This window comes from Oncorhynchus mykiss, chromosome 5 (genome assembly GCF_013265735.2).
Source record: "Oncorhynchus mykiss isolate Arlee chromosome 5, USDA_OmykA_1.1, whole genome shotgun sequence".
Lineage (NCBI taxonomy): Eukaryota > Metazoa > Chordata > Actinopteri > Salmoniformes > Salmonidae > Oncorhynchus > Oncorhynchus mykiss.
Window position 1 is genome coordinate 54866300 of NC_048569.1, and position 23999 is coordinate 54890298.

The following is a 23999-nucleotide window of genomic DNA, read 5'->3' on the forward strand; positions in this document are numbered from 1 at the left end:
TGCATATCATTGACACACAATTAATGCCTGGACGAATATGGACCCCTGAGTTAGCCTCATTGACTGTTGTTTCTAGCTAACCTACAGCACCACCTGACCTTGAAAGGATGAACTCTGCAATCCGCTCTAGCTGTCAATGTTGTTTTCTTGAGTCTTCACTGTGATTTTCAGCAGTATTATGATAGATGCAGGTGCTCAGAACTAAAGACATCTGCTACTCTCGAGGTCCCCAGAGCCCTTAGAGCCTGTGCAGAATGACAAGGCCAATTGATTGTTTCAAGCTCTGTTTCAAGCTCGCTATCAGTCAGTGAGAGAGTGCCAGGCAATTTGAAACATCAACTCAGCGTGTGTTCCTCCGTTGAAGCTAATAGTTCTGTTTCACAGTCTTCTGGAATCCCAATATGGCAGCTATGCCATTGTTACCACGTGAAAATATGGGTTTTGAATTCTTAAGAGACTTTTCTGGCTGGCCCGGCCGTTGAGGTTGCTGTTGTGTCTTACAGATGGTTGGCCTCTTCTCTTTGACCTGCTGCGGTACTGTGGACTGATGAAAAATTTGTTTTTGACACATTTGAAATTCATGTGTCTGTCTGTTCTAACTTAGAGTACTCCGTTCTAATACCTCAGGTCTATTGGCCCTACCCACCCCTACGGGAGGGCAGCTCCCTCTCAGCCCAGTCCAACACTTCCTCTGTCCTGGCAACCCAATGGTGGAACCAGCTTCTTCCTGAAGCTAGGACAGAAGAGTCCCTGCCCATCTTTTGAAAACATCTGAAACCCTACCACTTCAAACAGTATCTTAAATAATCCTCCTATGCCTGTGTTATGTGGATGTCCCACCTAGCTATCTTAAGACGAATGTACTAACTGTAAGTCGCCTGGACAAGAGCGTCTGCTAATTGACTAAAAGGTATATATATTTTTTTATAAAGTGTTGTACTTTTTGTACAACACATTTTCTGTATTAAGACATTTTTAGAAGTGATTCTCTCACCATGGGTGCTCAGCCGGCTTACCACTTACAGCGCAGTCAGTTTAGCTCATCTGATGATGAGTAGATCACCTCTATCCTTTCAGTGGTTTTAAAAGGATTTAATTTAACGTAACAGTGTTTACTTAAACCGTGTTGACATCACATTACGTATATTTATAGACTATGTATACAGCTGAAACAGAATGTGCAAAGGTATCCAATGAAAGTCACATCGGTGCAGTGTAACATATATCAAGTCACTGCAGTATAACTTGTCTGTAAATGCCTCATCTGTGTTGAAACATGGCCTGGAAGTGTTTTCCGATCCCAAGGCTCAAGTGGTTTGAGATTTGTGATTAACAAATGAATTATGTGTTCTTGAGTAAAAAATAAAATGTGCAGATGTTGTGTTTGTGTTAACCATCATGCCAACAATATGCATGCCAAAGATCAGTATTGTGTTTTAATTTCCATACGATTTTCACCGTTCATTGTATTGTTGAAACTTTGTATTGATATATCTGCTCTTTCCTACTTGAAAAACAATATAGGCTACAAGTTCAATGATCCCTTTAGTATAAACTAAATTATATAAATTTTTCTACAAATTGCCTTTTATGTTCAAACTGTGAATTTGAAGTGTTTTGGAAGTAGGCCTAGACTATGTTGACAGGTAATAAAAATGAAGTTCAAATTAATTTGCCGCTATGAGGAAGTGATTTATAGAGACTTGTTAGAATAGTTCTGTTTGATTGTGTTTTAACACACAAAGCTTTTCAAAATGTTTTTTTTCTGACAGGTCCCCCTGTGTATCACTCCCATACGGTAGAAGGGTTAATGAGTTTCCCCATTTCTCTTTTCCCCTTTTTTTGGGAACATATGTGAAATGCACTTTTAAACTGTGAAAGACAGCAATACCCCCCCAAAAATGTATAAATATAGGCTAAAACTGCTTTTCCAATAGAAATCCTAAATCACACTTGTAGGCAATGTCTTGGAGACATTGGCTGCATTCCAAACTCAAAGTTGACAGCCCTTGGCCCTAAACCCTCAGCCCTTGGGGGAATCCCCGCAGCCGTCGGTTCAAATGATTAGCCAAGCAAGGGAAGTTTGCAACGTAAGCCCTCAGCCCTCGTTTTTAATGGAGTTTGCGAGTGTACAATTACGTTCACTTCGGGCCTGAAAGGAAAGTCTGCCAAAACTTTAAACCTCAACATACAAGTGTAAGTTCAAAGGAATGTAAATAAGTTAAACTGTGCTACTAATGCACAAACACATCTCGTAAAAGTGTTGATGTTTTTGTTTTGTTATCTTTTGGAAATTGTAGAAATAAAACATTTTCTTTCTTCAGAAGTTCTAGCTAGGCAGGCTAACGTTAGTCAGTTAATTTGCTAGCTATCATACAGTAGGCGCAAATCCATTATATAGTTAATATAAGTAGACATGCAATCATAATTGACTGTAGCTCATATAAAGCTTCCGATGGCTGAAAACACAATCGTCGCGGGATGAAGGAATTTCTGCTCTGCAAGCGTAAACTCCTCAGACGTCAAGACATCATCAGAAGTGTCCAGTGTTGCCAACTAATTTTCAGGGTAAGTTGCTAGAGGCAGGTTGATTTGTTGCTAAATGACGTTGTAATGTAATTTCGTGATAACATAACTGTGTCATTACGTAGAATACACAATAACGTTACTCAAATTGACTGACCATCTCGGCCAAAAAAAATATGATTTTGCATTTGTTCAGGTACAGATTCTCACTCTTTTCTGTACTTCTGGCTGTACAATTGTGATTGAGACATGTTGATTGATGTTGTAAGTTCTGTTCAAGATCAAACATTCATGACCAACTATATTCATTGGGTTTGGCTCTCGTACTACTGCTGCTGCTGCAGTCGGCCAACAATGATTTGCAATTAACTGAAATTGCTGCTGGCCTGCTGCTGCCTGTGCACGAGCTGAGCGCCTGCTGCTGACGTCACTCACAATGCACTTTTGCAGCCAGGCACGTGTGTTGTGACTGAGTGTGTGACAGACAAAATCGTTTTTTTTGTCATTTAGAGGGAAAATGCGTGCATTTTAGCGTTTGAGTCACTTTTCAAAAGTTACTAAAAGTTCCAAAAACGTTTTAAAAGTAGCTCAATTTGTTGCTAGGTGTTGTTTGGGGGAAAAAAAGTTGCCAGGGTAGTCTGAAATGTTGCTAAATCTAGCAACAAAATTGCTAAATTTGCAGCACTGGAAGTGTCCACTTAATTTGAGGGGAGAGGGTGTGTCTTTTCAGTGTTTGGAATGCAGCCATTGGCTAGATAAGCTATTGCGTGGCCACACGTCATCGGCTCTAATGGTCGTCTCGCCCCGAAATGCACATGTGCAAGTACTTATTTTTGACGAAAATGAAAACGTGTCAATTTGTCACTTTCACAAGGTTGGAGTAATAACATGTTCGACTACTTAGGCCGTTTGCTCGAATCTAGGTTGTGCCTTCAGATTTCGAGAAAAATATTTGTTCACTTCTCTCATTTACTCCTCAAACACCGGCTTGGATATTTGGTCTATTTTCGCAAGCTGTTTCCCGGAAGTCTTGCAATGTTGCGCTTCTGGGTTTAGAAACTCAATGGCAATACGCAACAAAGCGTCCAGGCGGCTGGAAAACCACTCGAAGAAGAAGAAATGGGTCAGTCGAAGACAGCGGATTGGATGATGAGTTCGAATTAAGCAGCGCGTCGGGCAAAGTTTGTGAAGATTAATGTTATGAATGGACAACACTAGTATCGAAAACTGGAACAAAAAGGAAATTGACTAAAATTGGAGTGGAGAATATGAATGTTAATGAATCACTTCTTGCTGGGATGCATATATAGGAGACCTATTTGAGGTGTCGAAATAGTGAAGTATGCGCTGGAAAAAGTGGAGTCTGTCAGACCAGGAGTTGTCTTAGTTTGATGAAGACCACTCCTGGTTTTTGGGATTTAAGGATTTAAGGAAAAAGTATGTTTAACTAGGCAAGTCAGTTAAGAACAGATTATTTCGCCGGAAGATTCGCCCTCCTAGGTTCCCCTTGAGCCTGTGTAGGGATTTTTTTAGCTGAAAAGTTTTGTGATTTAGTTCAGTTTATTTATTTTAGTTTGGTCGTGTATTTTTGTATTTTGTTACATTTTTGGGAATACTGTTTCCATCCCGCACAGTAGGTGGCGGAATGCACATTACGTTGTGCGATCGCCAATATACCATAGAAGAAGATCTTCGTCATATCCTCCTATCTTTCGTTGCCGCATGTTTCCTCGGATATTTGTGGATCAGGTCTGGTATATTGTTTTTACGTCCATTTTAGAGTGGTTTTATGGTAAACAATTACGTGTGTGTTTGATATTTGACTGGGATTGATGTACCTTAGATGAAAAGAGGCAATGACACTTCATAGGATACCCAGCAAATCCACTGTTTTCATTTTGTTAACTGGCTCGTGTTAGCGTGCTAGTCTGTCTGGTTAGCCTGGCTATATCTGGCTATTTGTTTGCGTCTTCAACAGACAGCATCCCTTTTGTGAAAGATGTCGCATGTGGATTAGGCTCGTTATTGAAATTGTAGTTATGTTCTTTGTTTCACTGTTCTCCGTTGGGTAGTTAAAGTTAGATAGCTAGTAACAACGCCCTCTTGACAAATGTGGTTAACTAGCTCGCATATTGAGGTTCCCTGGCGTGTACAGTTGTTAGCTGGCTATCATAGCTAGCAGCTAGTTAAGTGAGGAATGCTGAACTCCATTCTCTGAGCGTTTCTCGGCTAGTTGGCTTGGCAGCAGATGTATGTTGACGCAATCCATAATACTTCCAGTCAAATTATGGATGAAACTGGTCATCTGGAGCAAATTGTTCTGATACTAGTGTAGATAATTGACAAGATAACAACCCATATGCCTCCACTTGAAAACAGTTCAGTTGCTAGTTTACATGTTTTAGTTTAACTTCTACTCATCTGTCATTTTTTCCAGGTAGAAACATGAACCAAGAAAAATTAGCAAAACTTCAAGCCCAGGTCCGGATAGGAGGAAAGGTAAGCTAATTTCCCTATTTAGAGATTCAACAGGAAGTACATGGGGTGCGTTCAGCAGGACAGAATGGTGTGCAATGTTTAAAGGTAGTCAGTGATATGACGTAGATGCGCTAAGTAAAAAGCATAGTGGGTCAATTTCCGCAACAACTAAGTGCATTGGAGCGCAAGGCTAAACTTATCCACTGTTTTGGTCCCATGCCTACCTATAGAAGTTTGAAGAGAGCCCGTGTACATGCGCAGATACTGTTTGAGAGTGAAGTCTTGCATCATGCTCATCGCAATATCTGTGGTGCTGCTTGTGCAACGTCATTTTGCTAACTCTATTTCAATAGAAACTGTTTTGTATGAAAAGTTGAAAAACGTTGTGATTATGGGGTTTGCTGCACAATTCCGTCATGGTCTCAACTACTCTTGGCTTCAAATTCAAAGTTTGGTTATGCATCAGCAGTCTTTCTCTTGTCAGTCACTCAATTTAGCTTAGGGCCCCCAAAAGGCTAGGGCCGGCTCTGTCTGCATGTGTGGGTATGGATGTGGGTACACAGACACGTGAGCCACTCTGGCCCCTCATGGGGTGTTTTTTTTTGTCCCATCCCCCACCCCATCAAAGTTGGACATCCCTTTTCTACATGTTGGAGGCATGTTTGTTATACATTAACGTGTCTATCTGAACATTCCAAAAACATTGTGTCCTGTTGAACGTGCCTCTGAAATGTGTATTAAATCAAGTCAATCTTGATGAGTTAGACCTATATAATACATTTTTATCAAATGACAATATAGACTAAAAGTTGTTTAAAATGGCACATTATTTTAGTCATTTAAGGTGACATGTTTATAATGAAATATAGGCCTACTTCTGTTATATATTTGCAAATGTTTTATTTTTAATCATCAGCCGTATGGTTTCCGATACTCCTGATAGGTTGGTAGAGCACTGGGCACACCACTGCTTTATTTAACCTCTATTGGTGTACATTCTTACATCTCCCTGTGTTGTTTTCAGGGCTCTGCACGTAGGAAGAAGAAGGTCGTACACAGGACGGCAACAGCCGACGACAAAAAACTTCAGAGTTCGTTAAAGAAATTAGCTGTCAACAACATTGCTGGTATTGAGGAGGTAAACACTGCTACCATTATACATTTTGTCATCTTAAGTTCTTAAATGTTGTATTTTGTTAGTTTCATGCCTCCCTTATACAGTGCCTAAAGAAAGTATTCATACCCCTTATTCCACTTTTTTTTTGTTACAATCTGAATTCAATATGGATTCAATTAGGTTTTCTCACCAATCTACACAAAATGGCCCATAACGACGAAGTGAAAACCATGCTTTTGGAAATATATTGAAAATGAAAGAAATAATATTTCCTATACATAAGTATTCACACCTCTGAGTCAATACTTTGTAGAAGCACCTTTTGCAGTAAGTCTAAGAGCTTTCCACTCCTGGATTGAGCAACATTTGCGTACTATTATTTTCAAAATTCTTCAAGCTCTGTCAAATTGGTTGTTGATCATTGATAGACAAACATTTTCAGGTCTTGCCATATATTTTCATGTAGAGTTAAGTCAACTGTAACTTGGCCACTCATGAACATTCACTGTCTTCTTGGTAAGCAACTAGAGTGTAGATTTGGCCTTGTGATTTAGGTTATTGTCCTGTTGAAAGGTGTCTGGTGGAAAGCAGACTGAACCAGGTTTTCCTCTAGGATTTTGCCTGTGCTTAGCTCTATTCTGTTTTTTTGTGGGGTTTTTCGTCCTGAACGATCATACCCATCACATGATGCAGCCACCACTATATGGAGAGTGGTACTCAGTAATGTATTGGAATAGTTTATATTCAGGATAAAAAGTGACTTGCTCTGCCATATTCTTTTAAGTATTACTTTAGTGCCTTGTTGCAAACAGGATGCATGTTTTGGAATATATATAAAAACTCTGTACAGGCTTTCTTTTCACTCTATCAATTAGGTTAGTACTGTGGAGTGACTACAATCTTTTATCCATCCTCAGTTCTCCCCTATCACAGCCACTAAACTCTGTAACTGTTTTAAAGTCACCATTAGCCTCATAGTGAAATCCCTGAACGCTTTTCTTCCTTACCGTCAACTGAGTTAGGAAGGACGCCTGTATCTTTGTAGTGACTGGGTGTATTGATACAAAGAACTTTACCATGCTCAAAGGGATATTCAATGTCTTTGTGGTTGAATCTGTTTGAAGCTTGACTGAGGGACCTTACAGATAATTGTATGTGTGGGGTACAGAGATGAGTCATTCAGAAATCATGTTTAACCTTTTTATTGCACACAGTGAGTCCATGCAACTTATGTGACTTTAAGCAAATCGTTACTCCTTAACTTATTTAGGCTTGCTATAACGAAGGTCGAATACTTATTGACTCAAGACATTTCAGCTTTTAATTTTTAATACAGTTGGAAACGTTTCTAAAAACACAGTTCCACTTTGACATTATGCGGTATAGTGTGTAGACCAGTGACGCAGTCTCAATTGAATCCATTTTGAATTCAAACTATAACACCCCAAAATCTGGAGAAGGTCAAGGGGTGTGAATACTTTTTGAAGGCACTGTAGATGTTGAAGTCTCTTGCTTGGACTGCAGCTTAGTATGGCTTTGGTGACCAAACTTGGAGTATAATTTTGAAGTGAGCAACCCCCCCCCCCCTCTTACTGTCACCAGGTAAACATGATCAAGGATGACGGCTCAGTGATCCACTTCAACAACCCCAAAGTGCAGGCATCTCTGTCGGCCAACACTTTCGCTATCACCGGCCATGCCGAGACCAAGCAGCTCACGGAGATGCTGCCGGGCATCCTCAGCCAGCTGGGCGCCGACAGCCTCACCAGCCTGCGCAAACTAGCAGAGCAGTTCCCTCGACAAGGTGGGTTGGCCCTCATGTAAAATCATTAGGTTAGGGCTGGAGTATATTCACAAGGAACCAACCGGGACAAAACGGGGAGGGACCAAGCAAAATGTGTCAAATAGAAGCTCTCGATTTTTGTTGCAAAAGGAAATTCTGTTATGGCGCGCACTGGGGATTATTTTGAGACCTGAGGAGTGTCTTGATGCTTACTATATATACAATTGAAGTCGGAAGTTTACATACACTTAGGTTGGAGTCATTAAATATCACTTTTCAACCACTCCACAAATTTCTTGTTAACAAACTATGGTTTTGGCAAGTCAGTTAGGACATCTACTTTGTGCATGACACAAGTAATTTTTCTAACAACTGCTTACAGACAGATTATTTCACTTATAATTCACTGTTACAAATCCAGTGGGTCAGAAGTTTACATACACTAAGTTGACTGTGCCTTTAAACAGCTTGGAAAATTCCAGAACATGATGTCATGACTTTAGAAGCTTCTGTTAGGCTAATTGACATAATTTGGATCGATTGGAGGTGTACCCGTGGATGTATTTCAAGGCCTACCTTCAAACTCAGTGCCTCTTTGCTTGACATCATGAGAAAATCAAAAGAAATCAGCCAAGACCTCAGGAAAAAGTATCTATATCCACAGTAAAACGAGTCCTATATCGACATAACCAGAAAGGCTGCTCAACAAGGAAGAAGTCACTGCTCTAAAACCTCCATTAAAAAGCCAGACTACGGTTTGCAACTGCACATGGGGTCCAAGAGTGTACTTTTTGGAGAAATGTCCTCTGGTCTGATGAAACAAAAATGACCATTATGTTTGGAGGAAAAAGGGGGAGGCTTGCATGCCGAAGAACACCATCCCAACCGTGAAGCATGGGGGTGTCAGCATGTTGTGGGGGTGCTTTGCTGCAGGAGGGACTGGTGCACTTCACAAAATAGATGGTATCATGAGGAATGAAATTTATGTGGATATATTGAAGCAACATCTCAAGACATCAGTCAGGAAGTTAAAGCTTGGTCGCAAATGGGTCTTCCAAATGGACAATGACCCCAAGCATGCTTCCAAAGTTGTGGCAAAATGGCTTAAGGACAACAAAGACAAGGTTTTGGAGTGGCAATCACAAAGTCCTGACCTCAATCCTATAGAGAATTTGTGGGCAGAACTGAAAATGCATGTGTGAGCAAGGAGGCCTACAAACCTGACTCAGTTACACCAGCTCTATCAGGAGGAATGGGCCAAAATTCACAACTTATTGTGGGAAGCTTGTGGAAGGCTACCTGAAACGTTTGACCCAAGATAAACAATTTAAAGACAATGCTACCAAATATTAATTGAGTATATGTGAACTTCTGACCCACTGGGAATGTGATGAAAGAAATAAAAGCTGAAATAAATCATTCTCTACTATTATTCTGACATTTCACATTCTTAAAATAAAGTGATTGTAGCTAACCTAAGACAGGGGATGTTTTCTAAGATTAAATGTCAGGAGTTGTGAAAAACTAAGTTTAAATGTATTTGGCCAAGGTGTATGTAAACTTCTGACTTCAACTGTATATATTTTTTTATTGCAGTGCTTGACAGCAAAACCCCTAAAGCAGAAGATATTGAAGAAGAAGACGACGATGTCCCAGGTAAGGATGATTCCATTTGCAAGGGAAGTATTTCAGACACTTCAGAGGAAACATTATGTAATTTCAACCTGTAAAACCATCCTTTGTTTTCCTCTTCTCTTCAGACCTGGTGGAGAATTTTGACGAAGCATCAAAGAACGAGGCAAACTGATTGATCTTCCCCTTGAGACCCCATACAAGGATTGGAACTGCAATTAAGAAACTAAGGCGACTTCTCTGATGTTTTAACTTCTAGCTATGAAGACCTATCATTTCAAACACTATCCCGTCATCCAGAGACTTGTGTATTTTGAAATGTCCCAAGGATGCAGTCCTTATCAGACTTGCTTGCTCACTTAAACTCTCAACACATTGGTCAACGGTTCAGTACTTTTCACCACATTGTTAGTCTCGAACAGGATTGCGGTGGTCATTTTAATTAAAGCTAGTCTTAAAAATAATTTTGTTTTTACGAAACAAAATAAAGGTGATTAACATTTTCTACATGGTGCTGTGGTCTTTCTGGCTGTTGAAAGGGGATATTTAGTTTTTGAAGACTTGTCACAACAGCTGCCACCCTGGCCATCATTGTATCAAGATGCATAACTATTTGGTCACTATATAATTTCAAGCTGCTGTAGCCTCATGCTCAAAGTAATAAGGCCTTGCAGCGATGATGACATCCAATGTGATATTAGACTGACATGGATGATATCAAAGATGGTCGTAAGGACTTTTGTGGTATTTTTTTAGATCCATATGTTTTCTGTGGTTTCATGTACACAGGTCATAACACTTAAACCACATAAAGACATGAAAATGTCATATGTGCAGTTCTAGCCACATTTTTGGCTAGAAATAAGAGCACATTTTCTGTAATGGAATGATCTCATTAAGTAAACATATATTCTAATACAGTGTACACTGCTTTCGAAAAGGACGTTTAAGGACATCCTTGAGTTTACTTAAGACCTGCAGTGAGAGAGAGAGAGAGGGGGGGGGGGGGGGCAGGGGACGCAGAAGGAGAGAGGGGAATAAGTGGGAGGGAAATCGTCCCTCTGCTAGTGAGCAGGACTGCTTTTCTTGTCTTCTTCGCCACTAATGTTGCAATATGTTGAAGTTCTTCAGTGCCCGGGACGATGAGAATGAAAGCCTATTGGGTTCATTGACAGAAGGTACGTTTGTAATTCTATTCCAAAATAAAATCATACAGATAGAACTACATCATCTGGCGCTATCGTAGTTGGAATTGTAGCTGATCTGTGCAATCATGCGTCTTGCCGCGTGCGACACATTCATAGAAAGGCAGAAGCACACGAGAATATTCCTTCAGCCTATATGAATTAATGGGAAAATACGACTTGAATTATATGGAAATAACGCGATAAAGGGAATAATGCTGCGATATTAACCTGCAACGATTAATGAATCGGGATGGGGAGCAAATGTCGCATTGCCGTGTTCACTGGTTGAGGGGATTTAAACTGTTGCACGTGTGCTGGATGCGTCACCGTCCCGCGAAGCAAACGCTCAGTCAGCTGTACTGGTTGAGCCCTATTGTAGTTTATATGCGCCGTAATAAAGATGATATATTTACCAGTAATCTGTGATCGTCAGCATGAATGGTTGGGTGGTTGGGGGGGGGGGGGGGGGTAAAGCTGCAATGCAGTTTTACCCCGACAAGAATTCACCAACGCTAAAGGGTAGGCCTATCTGAAATTGTGCAATAGGCAATAACCAACCAAGGCTCAATCACAGCATAATGCAACCCCAAATCTGAATTATGAATTTTTCTTCCTCACAGTCGTAACATTTTGTCTTATTTCAGTCGATAGCGGAGTATAATATAAAAAAATATATATAGAATGAAATGTATAAATATCTTTATTTGTGTTATTGATCATTCTCGAAAATTCCAAACTAATTGTATGCACCTTTATTAATAATGTAACTTTTATAATAATAATAGTAATGTACATAATCTAACATCCAGTTTTGCCACTGAAGCCTGTATTTTTTTAATGCTGGTGTTTCACTATAGCCCTATTCCCCAGAGAATGAGTCAGCTTTACCTGGCTCTCTGGACCTGTCTCCCTCTGAAATGGCACCCTATTTCCTATATAGAGCATTACTTTTGACCAGACCACTATGGGCCTGTAGTGCACTACATAGGGAATAGGTTTCCAAAAGTAGTGCACTTCATAGGGAAAAGGCTACCATTTGGGACGTATCCTAGCTCTCTCAAGGATGACAGTGCACATATGTTGGCCTCAGTGGACGATTTAACTTATCCAAAGCAATGAGATAAATGGCCTCCCATTTATTGGACCCATTACCACCTAGGAACACAGACTGTTCCATCTGGGATCATGGGCGTGAGTGAGTGCTTAGGTGCTCTTGTGGACTAAATGTCACGTTCTTCGTATATATGCCTGTTTGTTCTCTTAGTGAAGTAAAATGTCTGTGTCAGGTTCATGTCACATATACCTTTACATAGTTTTGATCTGTTCCCGCGTCTTTGTATGAACAGATGAATCGGATGCTCCGTCTCTGATGGATGCTAAGCACCACTGGCTCCACAGACCCTGTCTGCTGATGCTCAAAGATGGGGATGTCACAAAGCCAGGACAGCTGGGCTGTGGACACATCGGATCAGATTCCCCTGCAAAACCCAAAGTCCATTCAGAGGGGGTCTTGAGCCCAGGGGTGGCTCCTGTTTCCCAACTGGAGACCCCCGCTCAGAGACTGATGAGACAGCTGGAGGAGGGAAACTGCACTGTGACCACTCTTTCAACATGGGGAGAGAGGAATTTTGGGGAGGCTTCTACCCCCCTAATGCTCAGCCCCTCCAAAGCTGCTGGGCCAGAGGTGGAGGTGGAAGAGGAAGTGAAGAACAAGCCCCAGCCATCCTCCTCCAAGGAGGACTCTGTGGTTGAGGAAAAGGAGCTGGAGGAGAGTGGACTTGAGCTGCAGGACCCCCCCAGTGGCTCAGATGCCCTAGGCCCTTACATTGACGACCCGTCTGGTCCCCCTTTGGAGGAGCCCTATGGAGGCGGCCATGATGCCCTGGTCCAAGGGCCTAGACTGGGGCTTCAGAGCCAGACCAAAGCCAACGGACTAGCTAATGATGAGACCAACGCCAACGGAGTTCAAGCAGATAGTGAAGAGGGAGCTGTGGGGGACTGCACACCTTCCCCTATGTCTCCAATAGTGGATCCAGACAATGAGCTACAGGCCGGCCCCGCGGGCATTCTGTCCAGGGAGCGAGGCACTATCCTCGGGGAGGTGGCCCCCGTGTGGGTCCCTGACGCCCAGGCGCTGGTCTGTATGATGTGTGAAGTCAGGTTCACCTTCACCAAGAGAAGGCACCACTGTCGCGCCTGTGGCAAGGTGAGGGTCTTGCACCACTATTTTGTGTGTGTGTGTGTGTAGGTTGTATTTAAAGTAAGAAGGGATTGGATGTTATCCCTGAGAAATTAGGCTGACCATTTGTGATCGTGTGTCTGTGCTACAGGTATTCTGTTCAGTGTGCTCCGGTCTGAAGTTTCGACTAACACACCTGGATGGGAAGGAGGGGCGTGTCTGTGTCTCCTGTCACTCAACTCTAGTGAAACGTGAGTATCACATGACAACACTGTTACCATGACACTACAGGGTAAATCCATTTAAATTCAATCACTTTTTGACAGGAACCCCTTTGATTTAAACGAAACCTTCCATACATGTTTGCCCATTGTAGAAGTGCTCATAAAGTGATTTGGAGTCGAATGCCAAAACATGAGATTTATATAAATTTAAAAGCTTACAAACAGGGTTGTCAAACTATTTCATAATTTCTGTGAATAAAAAATAAATAATAATATGTCCCTTTTTGACCTTTAATGTAAATGACTTATATAAAAAAAAAACTAAACTCAGATTTTTTTCATATTTGCATATGTTGTTGCTTATACCCTATTTTACATTGTCTGAGGTTTTTGTCTTGTTCCTGCTATCGGTTGAGACACAACATGTTCCTGAATACAGGGTAGATGTCATGTTTTGACTGATGAATGCACTAAAATGGAAATAAAATACAGATTTCTACTTTCAAATGGTACCACAAACCCCAGAGAATGTTGACTTGAATGGGAATATCTGTTGTTTGAAATTACAGTGCATTTGGAAGTATTCAGACCTCTTGAATTTTTCCACATTTTGTTACATTACAGCCTTATTCTAAAATTGATTAAATGGTTTTTTTCCCTTCATCAATCTACACATATTTCTCCATAATGACAAAGCAAAAATTGTTTTTAGAAATTTTTGAAAAAACAGAAATATCACATTTACATTAGTATTCAGACCCTTTATGCGATACAATTACAGCCTTGAGTCTTCTTGAGTGTGATGCTATAAGCTTGGCACACCTGTATTTGGTGGAGTTTCTCCCATTGTTCTCTGCAGTTCCTCTAAAGCTCTGTCAGGTTGGATAGGGAGTGTCGCTTCAAACCTATTTCCAGGTCTCTCCAGAGGTGTTCGATCGGGTTCAAGTCCGGGATCTGGCTGGGCCACTCAAGGACATTCAGAGACTTGTCCAGAAGCCACTCCTGCGTTGTCTTGACTGTGTGCTTAGGGTCATTGTCCTGTTGGAAGGTGAACCTTCGCCCCAGTCTGAGGTCCTGAGAGCTCTGGAGCAGGTTTTCATCAAGGTTCTCTCTGTACTTTGCTCCATTCATCTTTCCCTCGATCCTGACTAGTCTCCCAGTCCCTGCCTCTGAAAAACATCCCCACTGCACAATTCTGCCATCACCATGCTTCATCGTAGGGATGGTGGCTGTTATGTGCCTTTTATTGAGGAGTGGTTTCGGATCTCTATGGACAATTCCTTCGACCCCATGGCTTGGTTTTTGCTCTGACATGCACTGTCAACTGTGGGACTTTATATAGGCAGATGTGTTCCTTTCCAAATCATGTCCAATCAATTGAATTTACCACAGGTGGACTCCAATCAAGTTGTAGAAACGTCTCAAGGATGATCAATGGTACACCAATTTTTGTGGTGTACCAGCTAAATTACAGTCTTCTGAAGGGATAGGTCCATTCTATGAGTTATATTTCTATGATTGAAATGACACCCGCCCTGTATTCAAGAGCATGTTGTGTCTCAACGACACAAAAACCTCAAATGATGTTAAATAGGTTCTAAGCTACCACATATGCAAACATGAGTTTACACGTTGTTCTATAATGGATGTTAAGGGTTAAAAAATGACGAGAATTAAAAAAAAACGTTGTTTGACAACACTGTCTGTAAGCTTTTAAATTGATCAAACTCAACCGTTAATCTTTTCCAGTGATGAAGACATGGATGTCTCATGGTGGGGTATGCCAGACGGGTCAACTTTGAGCACCGTTATCTCCTGAATGTTTTGGCATTCATTGTCCAAAAAGTCACTTTCTGACCACTTCTACCATGGGCGAACGTGTATGGGACGTTTTGTTTAAATCAAAAGGGATGCTGTCAAAAAGTGATTGAGGCAATAAATGTCTTATAAAGTTAGTTGGTGCAATATGTGGACATTTGTTCCCGTCTATATTATTGACTTTCTCTCATGTATGTTGTTCTTTAGGAACCCCTCCAAGGGGGAGGAGGAAGGTGTGGTTTGCTGATGAGATCCTATCCAATGAGAAATCAGACTCTGCACCTTGTACCCCAATCAGAGGCCCCACCTTTTCACCGCTGTTATTGAGGAGAAGTATAGCTGCTACAATCAGAAGCGCCACTGGCTCTCCACAGACCAGCAGGAGGGCCCCAATAGCACAGGAGATGCCCCTGCTCAATGTATGTAAAAAAAAAATTAAAAAACTTATCAGACCGGACTGATTTGCTGCAATTTATACAATTCAAATAAAATATAAGTTCTAAGGATGTGGTAACATGCTTTCTGTTGGATATCTTTGATATCCATAACCCCACAGTATTCCACAAGCTCTCTCCTTTTGACTATCTTTCTGCCTCACTCATGGTTTGCCTCACTCATCTCCCTCCTAGTCCTCCTTCCCCTCCTCCCTCCATCTAGGGGCAGTAGGTAGCCGAGAGGCTAGAGAAGCAGGTCAGCAACCGGAAGGTTGCTGGTTGGAATCCTATGTCTGGTGGGAAAATCTGTCTGGGACTGTCCTCGATGCTATCACCTGCCGTTAGGGCTTTGAGCAAGGCACTTAACCCCTAAACTGCTCACCTGGCGCCGTGTGTGTGTGTCAGAGCGGACCAATTTCTGCCTTAATCAAGTGTTCTCCTCCTTCTTCTCCCTTCTCCGTACAGCCTCTGCAGGAGGCGTGTGGGCCCTGTGGCTGGGGTACGGCAGCCTTGGTCAGCAGCCACATCAGCAGCTCTGCCAACCTCATCCCACTGGAGGGCCTCCCTCCCATCCTCACCTCCACCGGAGTCAAAGGAGGTACGACCAGGCTGCTATCACTGGAGATGCTAACGGCTAGCTTACTGCAAAGCCACGTTTGGGGAAACCCCTGGCTTACTGTACTGGGACTGTCGTACAGTTAGGTAGACAGTGTTAGAGGTGTTACTCTGGTTCGTTATCAGGCGTTATGTCTTCGTGTTGGGCAATTTAATAGAATGTAAACACTAGTGGCCAGCTTACACATCTTATTTAGTCATATTTAGACACAGAGGTTAAACTATGGCTGACTGTTTTTAAAGGCGGTATTTGCGTCTAGCGGTGTCTAGCTCACAGTTTCCTCTGTCTCGCCCAGACTACACAGTCGAGGAGAGGCCCTCTGAGATGGTTCTCATCCAGGAGCTGGAGAGCGGCAGGCCCAACTCCCTGGTCTTTGTCCTCAACGCCAACCTACTGGCCATGGTCAAGCTGGTCAACTGTATGTGACCTTTCCTCTCAACCTTCAACCTTTTTTCAGTCATTGACCGTGTGTATACACTGTTTACATGTATTCCTAGCTCACCATTGACTCAAGTCACATGTATATTTTATAAGAGTGTCAGACCGTGTCACCAGCAGTGACCTCACATTGAAGCACTGCCTCTCATTGGCTCTCCCCAGATGTAAACAGGAAGTGCTGGTGTGTGACGTCCAAGGGCATGCATGCGGTAGGCCAGGTGGAGGTGGTGGTGCTTCTGCAGTGTCTGCCTGAGGAGAAGAGCTTCCCCAAGGACATCTTCAGCCACTTCATACAGCTCTACAGGGACGCCCTCACAGGTGAGACTGGCTCTCTGACGTGGTCTGGCAACTTAGCTACCGTTGACCAGCACTGGACAAAGCTCTGAAGCAGGTCTTGAAAAGACTTCCAAGTCTGTTTAATGGTGTGCTGGTCCCTCACTCTATATATCTCTCATTATCTCCCTCCGCCCCCCCCCCCTCCCTCCATCTCACTCTCTCTCCTTCCATCTCTTTCCCTCCATCCAACAGGCAAGGTGCTAAGCCACCTGGGTCTCTCCCAGTTCTCCAGTAGTTTCCTGAGCAGTGAGGAGCATGCAGGGTTCCTCTGGGTACGCTCCACTCTCCAGTCCCTGCAGGGCCTGCCTATGCCCAACCAGCCCTTCCTCTTTGGCCTACTTGTCCACCGGGCTGAAGTACCCTGGGCCAAGGCCTTCCCCCTGCGCCTCATGCTCAGACTGGGGGCTGAGTACAGATGTGAGTCAGGGCTCTGGAAGCGGGAGAGAGATGTAGAGAGAGAGAGAGTGTGTGTGTGCGCGTGCATGTGCATGCAAGCAATACCCACATGAAGGCAGGATAGCTGTCGGGTTGTGGTATCTGTTACATGTGTTGCTTTGGCGACGCGGCTTTTCTCTTCTTTGTATGCGTTTCACTGCCACATCCACCCAGTGTCATCCCCATTAAGGCATTCCTCTCCCTTCCTTTCCAGTTTACCCCTGTCCTCTGTACAGTGTGCGCTTCAGAAAGGCTCTTTTTGGGGAAACTGGCCACACCATCATGAGGCTGCTAGTAGTAAGTAGCTTGCCTCTCATGACAATAACAGCAATCAACACCAAGGTTGTGTTCATTGGGGCACACCGTACCAAAACGATTCTTACTGGACAAATTCAGATAGTCCCTGCCTGTTTCAGTCAGTTGTTTCCATTTGGTGCCTAATGAATAACACATTTTTTCCCTCATTGCTTCCCAGGACTTCAGGAATTACCGGTACACTCTGCCAGTGGTGCCTGGACTCACTGTAGATCTGGAGGCTCAGAGGACCTGCATTAAAATCCCCACCAATGGCTATGAGGAGGTACAGCTAAACCACGAAACAACACTTGGTTAACTGTGACCAAGAAGCTGCTATAAATGCTTATAAATACTTTGTAAATGATAAAAACACTCCTTTATAAACAACTCTTTCATCAATAGATCAAGGGTTGACATCAATACATTCTCCCTCTCTTTCTCTCTCTCTTTCTCTCTCTCTTTCTCTCTCTCTCTCTCTCTCTCTCTCTCTCTCTCTCTCTCTCTCTCTCAGCTGATGAGGGCTTTGAATAAGTCCAATGAGCATGTGCTGGCCATGGGGGCATGCTTCAACGTGGCGGCAGACTCCCACCTTATCTGTGTTCAGGGGGACGATGGCCAGTACCAGACTCAGGCCATCAGCATCCACAATCAGCCTCGCAAAGGTGAGAAGCCCCTGGAATCAACAGACGGTGATGGGGACTATGGGAGACTGCATACTGCCTGTCCTGTAAACAAAGAGAAATACCAGTAGAGGGGGAATGCTACACAAAGGGCAAGCAGCACATCACCTACCATCAGGAAGAGGGAGAGGGAGGGAGAGAGATTACAGTACAGAGAGGTAATATTTACTGCCACGTAATCTAGCTTTTGGCAGCCTAGGGGGAAATCGTATGCGTGATTTGCCATGTTTTTATATGCTCACTTGCAATAACCGTGCCTTTGCTGTCACTTTTTTTCACCACTGGAGGGCAGTGTCGCGTCACGTGAGAGGGTGAACCAACCTGAGAAAGTTACTTGCTGTAGAAAGCTTACCTTACCTCTGTCATTAGTTTTGGTTAGTCCAACTGTAATATTTAGATGTTTCTATCTACAAGTCAGGTGGTTATATATGGGGCTGTGTTTTGTTTCAGTCACCGGTTCCTGCTTTTTTGTGTTCAGTGGAGCTCTGAAAGCAGCATCGGGATATCTTGCCAAATCCAGCATCGTGGAAGGTAGGTTCACACTTGTGTATCTTCGCTTAAAACTGGAAAGTTGCCTTACTAGTCGTATTTAACTAAAACACAGAAAGTCATATTATGATTGCTTTACTACTAACTTATCCTAAATAAGATTTCCTAAATAAGATTTCCTAAATAAGATTTCCTAAATAAGATTTCCTTATTTAGTCTGTCAATGTTTGTCTGTATGTGTGTGTCCATGTGCACTCAAAGTTGTGTGTGTGGCTGTATGTATGTGCATGTGAGTGTGTGTGTGTCCTTGTTGGTGTCTCTCTCTTTCTCTCTGTGTGTGTGTGTGTGCGTGTGCGTGTGTGTTTTTTTTTTGCTTTTGCTGTCCCCCTCTCCAGATGGGCTGATGGTGCAGATCACCGTGGAGACCATGGTGGAGCTTCGCCGGTCGCTACGGGAGATGAAAGACTACACCATCACCTGTGGGTCGATTGACCAGTCAGACAGCCAGGAGCATGTCCAGGTCCAATGGCTGGATAAGGAATGCACTTTGAATAAGGGGTGAGTGTTAGGTCATTAAACTTCTGATCAGTGTCCCATGATTTGTTTTTTGCCTATCGTTATCCTACATTTATTCTACAGCGTTGTTGGGTGCTTGTTTCTGATTGGCTAGAAGGGCATTCTAGAATAGACATTAAAACCAGATGACGGGCCGGTGGGAAAAGATATCGGGACGTTGGAATAGATATCAGAACTCCGTGCGATCATGACTCAATAAGCACCTACACATGCAGACCGTACTTGCTACAAAGTTACAGAACACTAAACCAGCCCCACACAAACTGAACTTGGATACATTGTAAATGCAGGTCCAACGAGAACCTGATGGTCACTCTGACAGAGCTCCAGAGTTCCTCTGTGGAGATGGGAGAACCTTTCAGAAGGACAACCATCTCTGCAGCACTCCACCAATCAGCCCTTTATGGTAGAGTGGCCAGACGGGAGCCACTCCTCAATAAAAATCACATGACAGCCCACTTGGAGTTTGCCAAAAGGCACCTGAAGGACTCTCAGACCATGAAAAATACAATTCTCTGGTCTGATGGAACCAAGATTGAACTCCTTGATGAACACCTGTTCCAGAGCGCTCAGGACCTCAGTCTGGTGCGAAGGTTCACCTTCAAACAGGACAACGACCCTAAGCACATAGCTAAGACCACACAGGAGTGGCGTCGTGACAAGTCTCTGAATGTCCTTGACTGGACACTCACCATCCAACCTGACAGAGCTTGAGAGGATCTGCAGAGAAAAATGGGAGAAACTCCCCAAATGCAGGTGTGCCAATCGTCATACCCAAGAAGACTCGACGCTGTAATCTCTGCCAAAGGTGCTTTAACAAAGTACTAAGTAAGGAGTCTGAATACTTATATAAATGTAATATTTCAGTTTTTTATTTTTAATACATTTGCAAAAATTTTGAAAAAACTGTTTTTGCTTTTTCATTATGAGGTATTATGTGTAGATTGATGACTGGGGAAAAAAACTATTAAATTCATTATAGAATAAGGCTGTAATGTAACAAAATGTGGAAAAAGTCAAGGGGTCTGAATATTTTCCCGAATGCACTGTACTGGCACGGTTTTCCCGCCCTCGACGTGCCAATATATCCTCCAGACACCGGCAATTATTTCCAAGGTAACGTAAAGAACGTTGGCGTTTTATATCTTACTTAAACCTCTCTCACTAACCCCATCCCATTGTCACTTCATCCACCTTTCAAGTCTTCCCCAGACTATCGGACCCTCTTGTCCATCGCTGTAGAATACCCTTTATCGTCGCTTGCCTTCTTTGTATGGCTGTGTGCGTGCGTGCATGCATGTGTATCTTGCAGTGTTATCAGCCCCATTGATGGGAAGTCCATGGAGTCCATCAATAGTGTGAAGATGTTCCAAAAGTCAGAATACAAGTCCAATGGAAAGGTCATCCGCTGGACAGAGGTACGCACGTCCCAACGTTTCACGTGGTACTCTTACTCTTACTCAAAGCCATTTGTCTCTGTACTGTATTCCCCTAAGTGCATGCCCATGTCTTTGTGAGTCTCTTGTGTGTTTCCCAGGTGTTCTTTGTACAGAGAGGGGATCGTCCCAAGAGCCAGGGTGACCACCATACAGAACACAGCCGGCTGACAGAGCGACTGGCCCGGGCATTCTGCCTGGCACTGTGCCCACACCTCAAGCTGCTGAAGGAAGATGGCATGGCCAAGCTGGGGCTGCGTGTCACACTGGACTCCCAACAGGTGAGGGTGCCCATTGAATGAACATACTGGACTTGGACCATTTAGATGTTAAGAAATACAACTTTCTGGGAGCGGAATCTTTCAAATTGCGCGTCATCTTACTTTAGTAGTTGTAGAAACTCTTGACTGCCTAAGATGTGAGTTGGGGACCACCTTTTTTTTAACAGGAAGTTATTAGTCATGTAAACAGTGGCGGGGTGTAGGCCTTCGTGATGTTGCCAAAGCTGGCAGTGAAAGCTATCGATGTGTGGCGGGTTAACATCGCTGTTTCATGTTCCAGGTGGGGTTTGTGGCCGGCAGCAATGGCCTGCCACTCCCAGCCCCGTACCTCAGCACCCTGGACACCGTGCTGACGCCCATCATCCACAGCAGGGGGCGCAAGAGGAGCGAGGGACCCGTAGTCATAGAGCTCATCTTCTACATCCTGGAAAACATCTCTTAGGGGAGGGGGCCAAAGTGCACACGCTCATCTCCACATCGCGCCGTCCACTCACCATCCTCTCTCCTGGCTCTCCATTTGTGCTGCTGTGAGTTCGAAAGAGCTTCAAAACAGCGTTGGTTGAAGGAGTACGCTCATTTAATGGACATAAAAGCTCACCTCCAGGCTCTATATGTCTCAGCCAGCCTGTGGCAAGAGGTGGCTGGGTGGTAAGTGGTCTGAAAGCTGTTCCATAGGTCACCCTGCCTTGGCCTCTAACTCAGCAGCAGAAATAAATGCCACCCTCATGTTGTTTTTCCCACTGTCAGGCTTTGTACCAGTGTTACTGTGGAATATCACCAAAACACACACATGAAACCCGAAAGTGGCCATGAGATCAGGGTATAAGTAATCTGCTTCATTTCGTGGCTTGAGACCAGTACGTCTGTATATTTTCAATAGAAATGCCCATATTTTGAGAATGCCTTTAAACTGGGGACTGGATTCAGCCCCTGACCTTAAAAAGCAATGGGAAAAAGAGAATGCCTTTAAACTGGGGACTGGATTCAGCCCCTGACCTTAAAAAGCAATGGGAAAAAGAGAATGACTTCAAACTGGGGACTGGATTCAGCCCCTGACCTTAAAAAGCAATGGGAAAAAGAGAATGACTTCAACAGAAATATATCAGTAGATCTGTAGCTAGCCGTTTGATGCATACTGAATGAATGAATGTTTAAGAATGTTTTCATATTTGAATGTATTTGAATTCCTCTTGATTGCCCCTGAAATGCATTACTGTCAACCTAGGATTAATTAAACATTATATTAACACAAGGAAATCATACAAGGTTTTGATTTTTTGAACCAAATCCGATCTTTATTGGTTGCATACTCCTATTCTTCCGATGTTGTCTGAGGTGCAGAGAAATGCTTATGTCTCTTATGCTTCGACAGTGATGTAATCCCCAACAATACAAAACAATATCAGAACAGGCAATGTCAGTCCGGAATATAAATATATATGTATATGATGGTGTGTGTAGACAGTATATGAATAGAATTAGTGTGTATAGCAGTAGTTAAATAAGAAGAGCCTTGACTGAATACAGTATAAATATGAAATGGGTTAAAACAGTATGTCAACATAATTAAAGTGACCAGTGTTCAATGACCATGTACATCGGGCATCAGTCTCTACGGTGCAGGGTAGAGCAACGGGTGGTAGCCGGCTAGTAACAGTGACTAAGTTCACTGCAGGGTACTGGGCAGAGGCCGTCTAATGGGGACTATTTAACAGTCTGATGGTCTGGAGATAGAAGCTGTTTTTCAGTCTCTCGGTCCCAGCTTTGATGCACTTGTACTGCCCTCGCCTTCTAGATAGTAGCGGGAAGAACAGGCCGTGGCTCGGGTGGCGGAGGTCGTTGATGATCTTCTTGGCCTTCCTGTGACACCGGGTGCTATAGACGTCCTGGAGGGCAGGCAGTGTTCCCCGGATGATGCGTTGGGCAAACCGCAACACCCTCTGGAGAGCCCTGCGATTGCGGACAGGCGGTGATACAGCCCGACAGGATGCTCTCAATGGTGCATCTGTAGAAGTTTGTGAGGATCTTAGGGGCCAAGCCGAATTTCTTCATCTGCCCGAAGATGTCTTTGTGAATGGACCATTTCAGGTTGTCAGTGAGGTGCACGCCTAGGAACCCTCTCCACTGGTCCCTGTCGATTTGGATTGCGGTTGTGCTCTCTCTGCTGCCTCCTGAGTTCCACAATCAGCTCCTTAGTTTTGTCGAGGGAAAGGTTATTTTCCTAGAACCACTCAGCCAGGGCCCTCACCTCCTGCCTGTAGACAGCATTCTCACAGTACATTCAGGAACTATTCAGACCCCTTGACTTTTTGTTACATTACAGCCTTATTCTAAAATTGATTAAAACTTTTATTTTCCTTCATCAATCTACACACAATACCCCATAATGACAAAGCAAAAACAGGTTTTAAGTTTTTTTTGCAAAAATAAATAAATAATAATAACTGAAATATCACATTCAGACCCTTTACTCTGTAATTTGTTGAAGCACCTTTGGCAGCGATTACAGCCTCAAGTCTTCTTGGGTCTGATGCTACAAACTTGGCACACCTGTATTTGGGGAGTTTCTTCCATTCCTCTCTGCAGATCCTCTGAACTCTGTCAGGTTTAATGGGGAGCGTTGCTGCACAGCTATTTTCAGGTCTCTAGATATGTTTGATCAGGTTCAAGTCCGGGTCCTGGCTGGGCCACTCAAGGACATTCAGAGACTTGTCCTGAAGCCACTTCTGTGTTGTCTTAACTGTGTGCTTACGGTTGTTGACCTGTTGGAAGGTGAACCTTCGCCCCAGTCTGAGGTCCTGAGCGCTCTGGAGCAGGTTTTCATCAAGGATCTCTCTGTACTTTTCTCCGTTAATCTTTCCCTCGATCCTGACTAGTCTCTCAGTCCCTGTCTCTGAAAAACATCCCCACAGCCTGATGCTGCCACCACCATGCTTCACCATAGGGATGGTGCCAGGTTTCCTCCAGACTTGATGATTGGCATTCAAGAGTTCAGTCTTTGTTTCACCAGACCAGAGAATCTTGTTTCTCATGGTCT

General features: G+C 43.4%; 2 protein-coding genes across 7 annotated transcripts; both read left to right on the forward strand.

Annotated features, from left to right (window-relative positions):
- The first annotated feature begins 2071 nt into the window (after window positions 1-2071).
- On the forward strand, window positions 2072-10041 carry LOC110524063 (transcription factor BTF3 homolog 4). Of its 5 annotated transcripts, XM_021603374.2 has the most exons (7): window positions 2072-2196; window positions 2450-2568; window positions 4964-5025; window positions 6029-6142; window positions 7724-7925; window positions 9501-9560; window positions 9665-10041. In XM_021603374.2, the coding sequence occupies exons 3-7, from the start codon at window positions 4972-4974 to the stop codon at window positions 9709-9711; spliced, it is 477 nt and encodes a 158-aa protein (XP_021459049.1). In that variant the 5' UTR covers window positions 2072-2196; window positions 2450-2568; window positions 4964-4971; the 3' UTR covers window positions 9712-10041. The 5 variants fall into 5 exon arrangements, with proteins under 5 accessions (XP_021459049.1, XP_021459047.1, XP_036833752.1 ...); XM_021603372.2 differs by lacking the exons at window positions 2072-2196; window positions 2450-2568 and adding an exon at window positions 3386-3649; XM_036977857.1 differs by lacking the exons at window positions 2072-2196; window positions 2450-2568 and adding an exon at window positions 3687-3707.
- A 522-nt stretch (window positions 10042-10563) lies between these two features.
- On the forward strand, window positions 10564-22224 carry LOC110522972 (zinc finger FYVE domain-containing protein 9). 2 transcript variants are annotated; one of them, XM_036977858.1, is made up of 16 exons: window positions 10564-10714; window positions 12070-12929; window positions 13054-13153; window positions 15152-15363; window positions 15844-15976; window positions 16290-16412; window positions 16595-16750; window positions 16961-17185; window positions 17418-17500; window positions 17679-17783; window positions 18012-18162; window positions 18631-18711; window positions 19065-19227; window positions 20558-20663; window positions 20783-20962; window positions 21243-22224. In XM_036977858.1, exons 1-16 carry the CDS (start codon window positions 10651-10653, stop codon window positions 21402-21404), a joined length of 2904 nt encoding a protein of 967 aa, XP_036833753.1. In that variant the 5' UTR covers window positions 10564-10650; the 3' UTR covers window positions 21405-22224. The 2 variants fall into 2 exon arrangements, with proteins under 2 accessions (XP_036833753.1, XP_036833754.1); XM_036977859.1 differs by lacking the exons at window positions 20558-20663; window positions 20783-20962; window positions 21243-22224 and having other exon boundaries at window positions 18931-19667.
- The last annotated feature ends 1775 nt before the right edge of the window (window positions 22225-23999 follow it).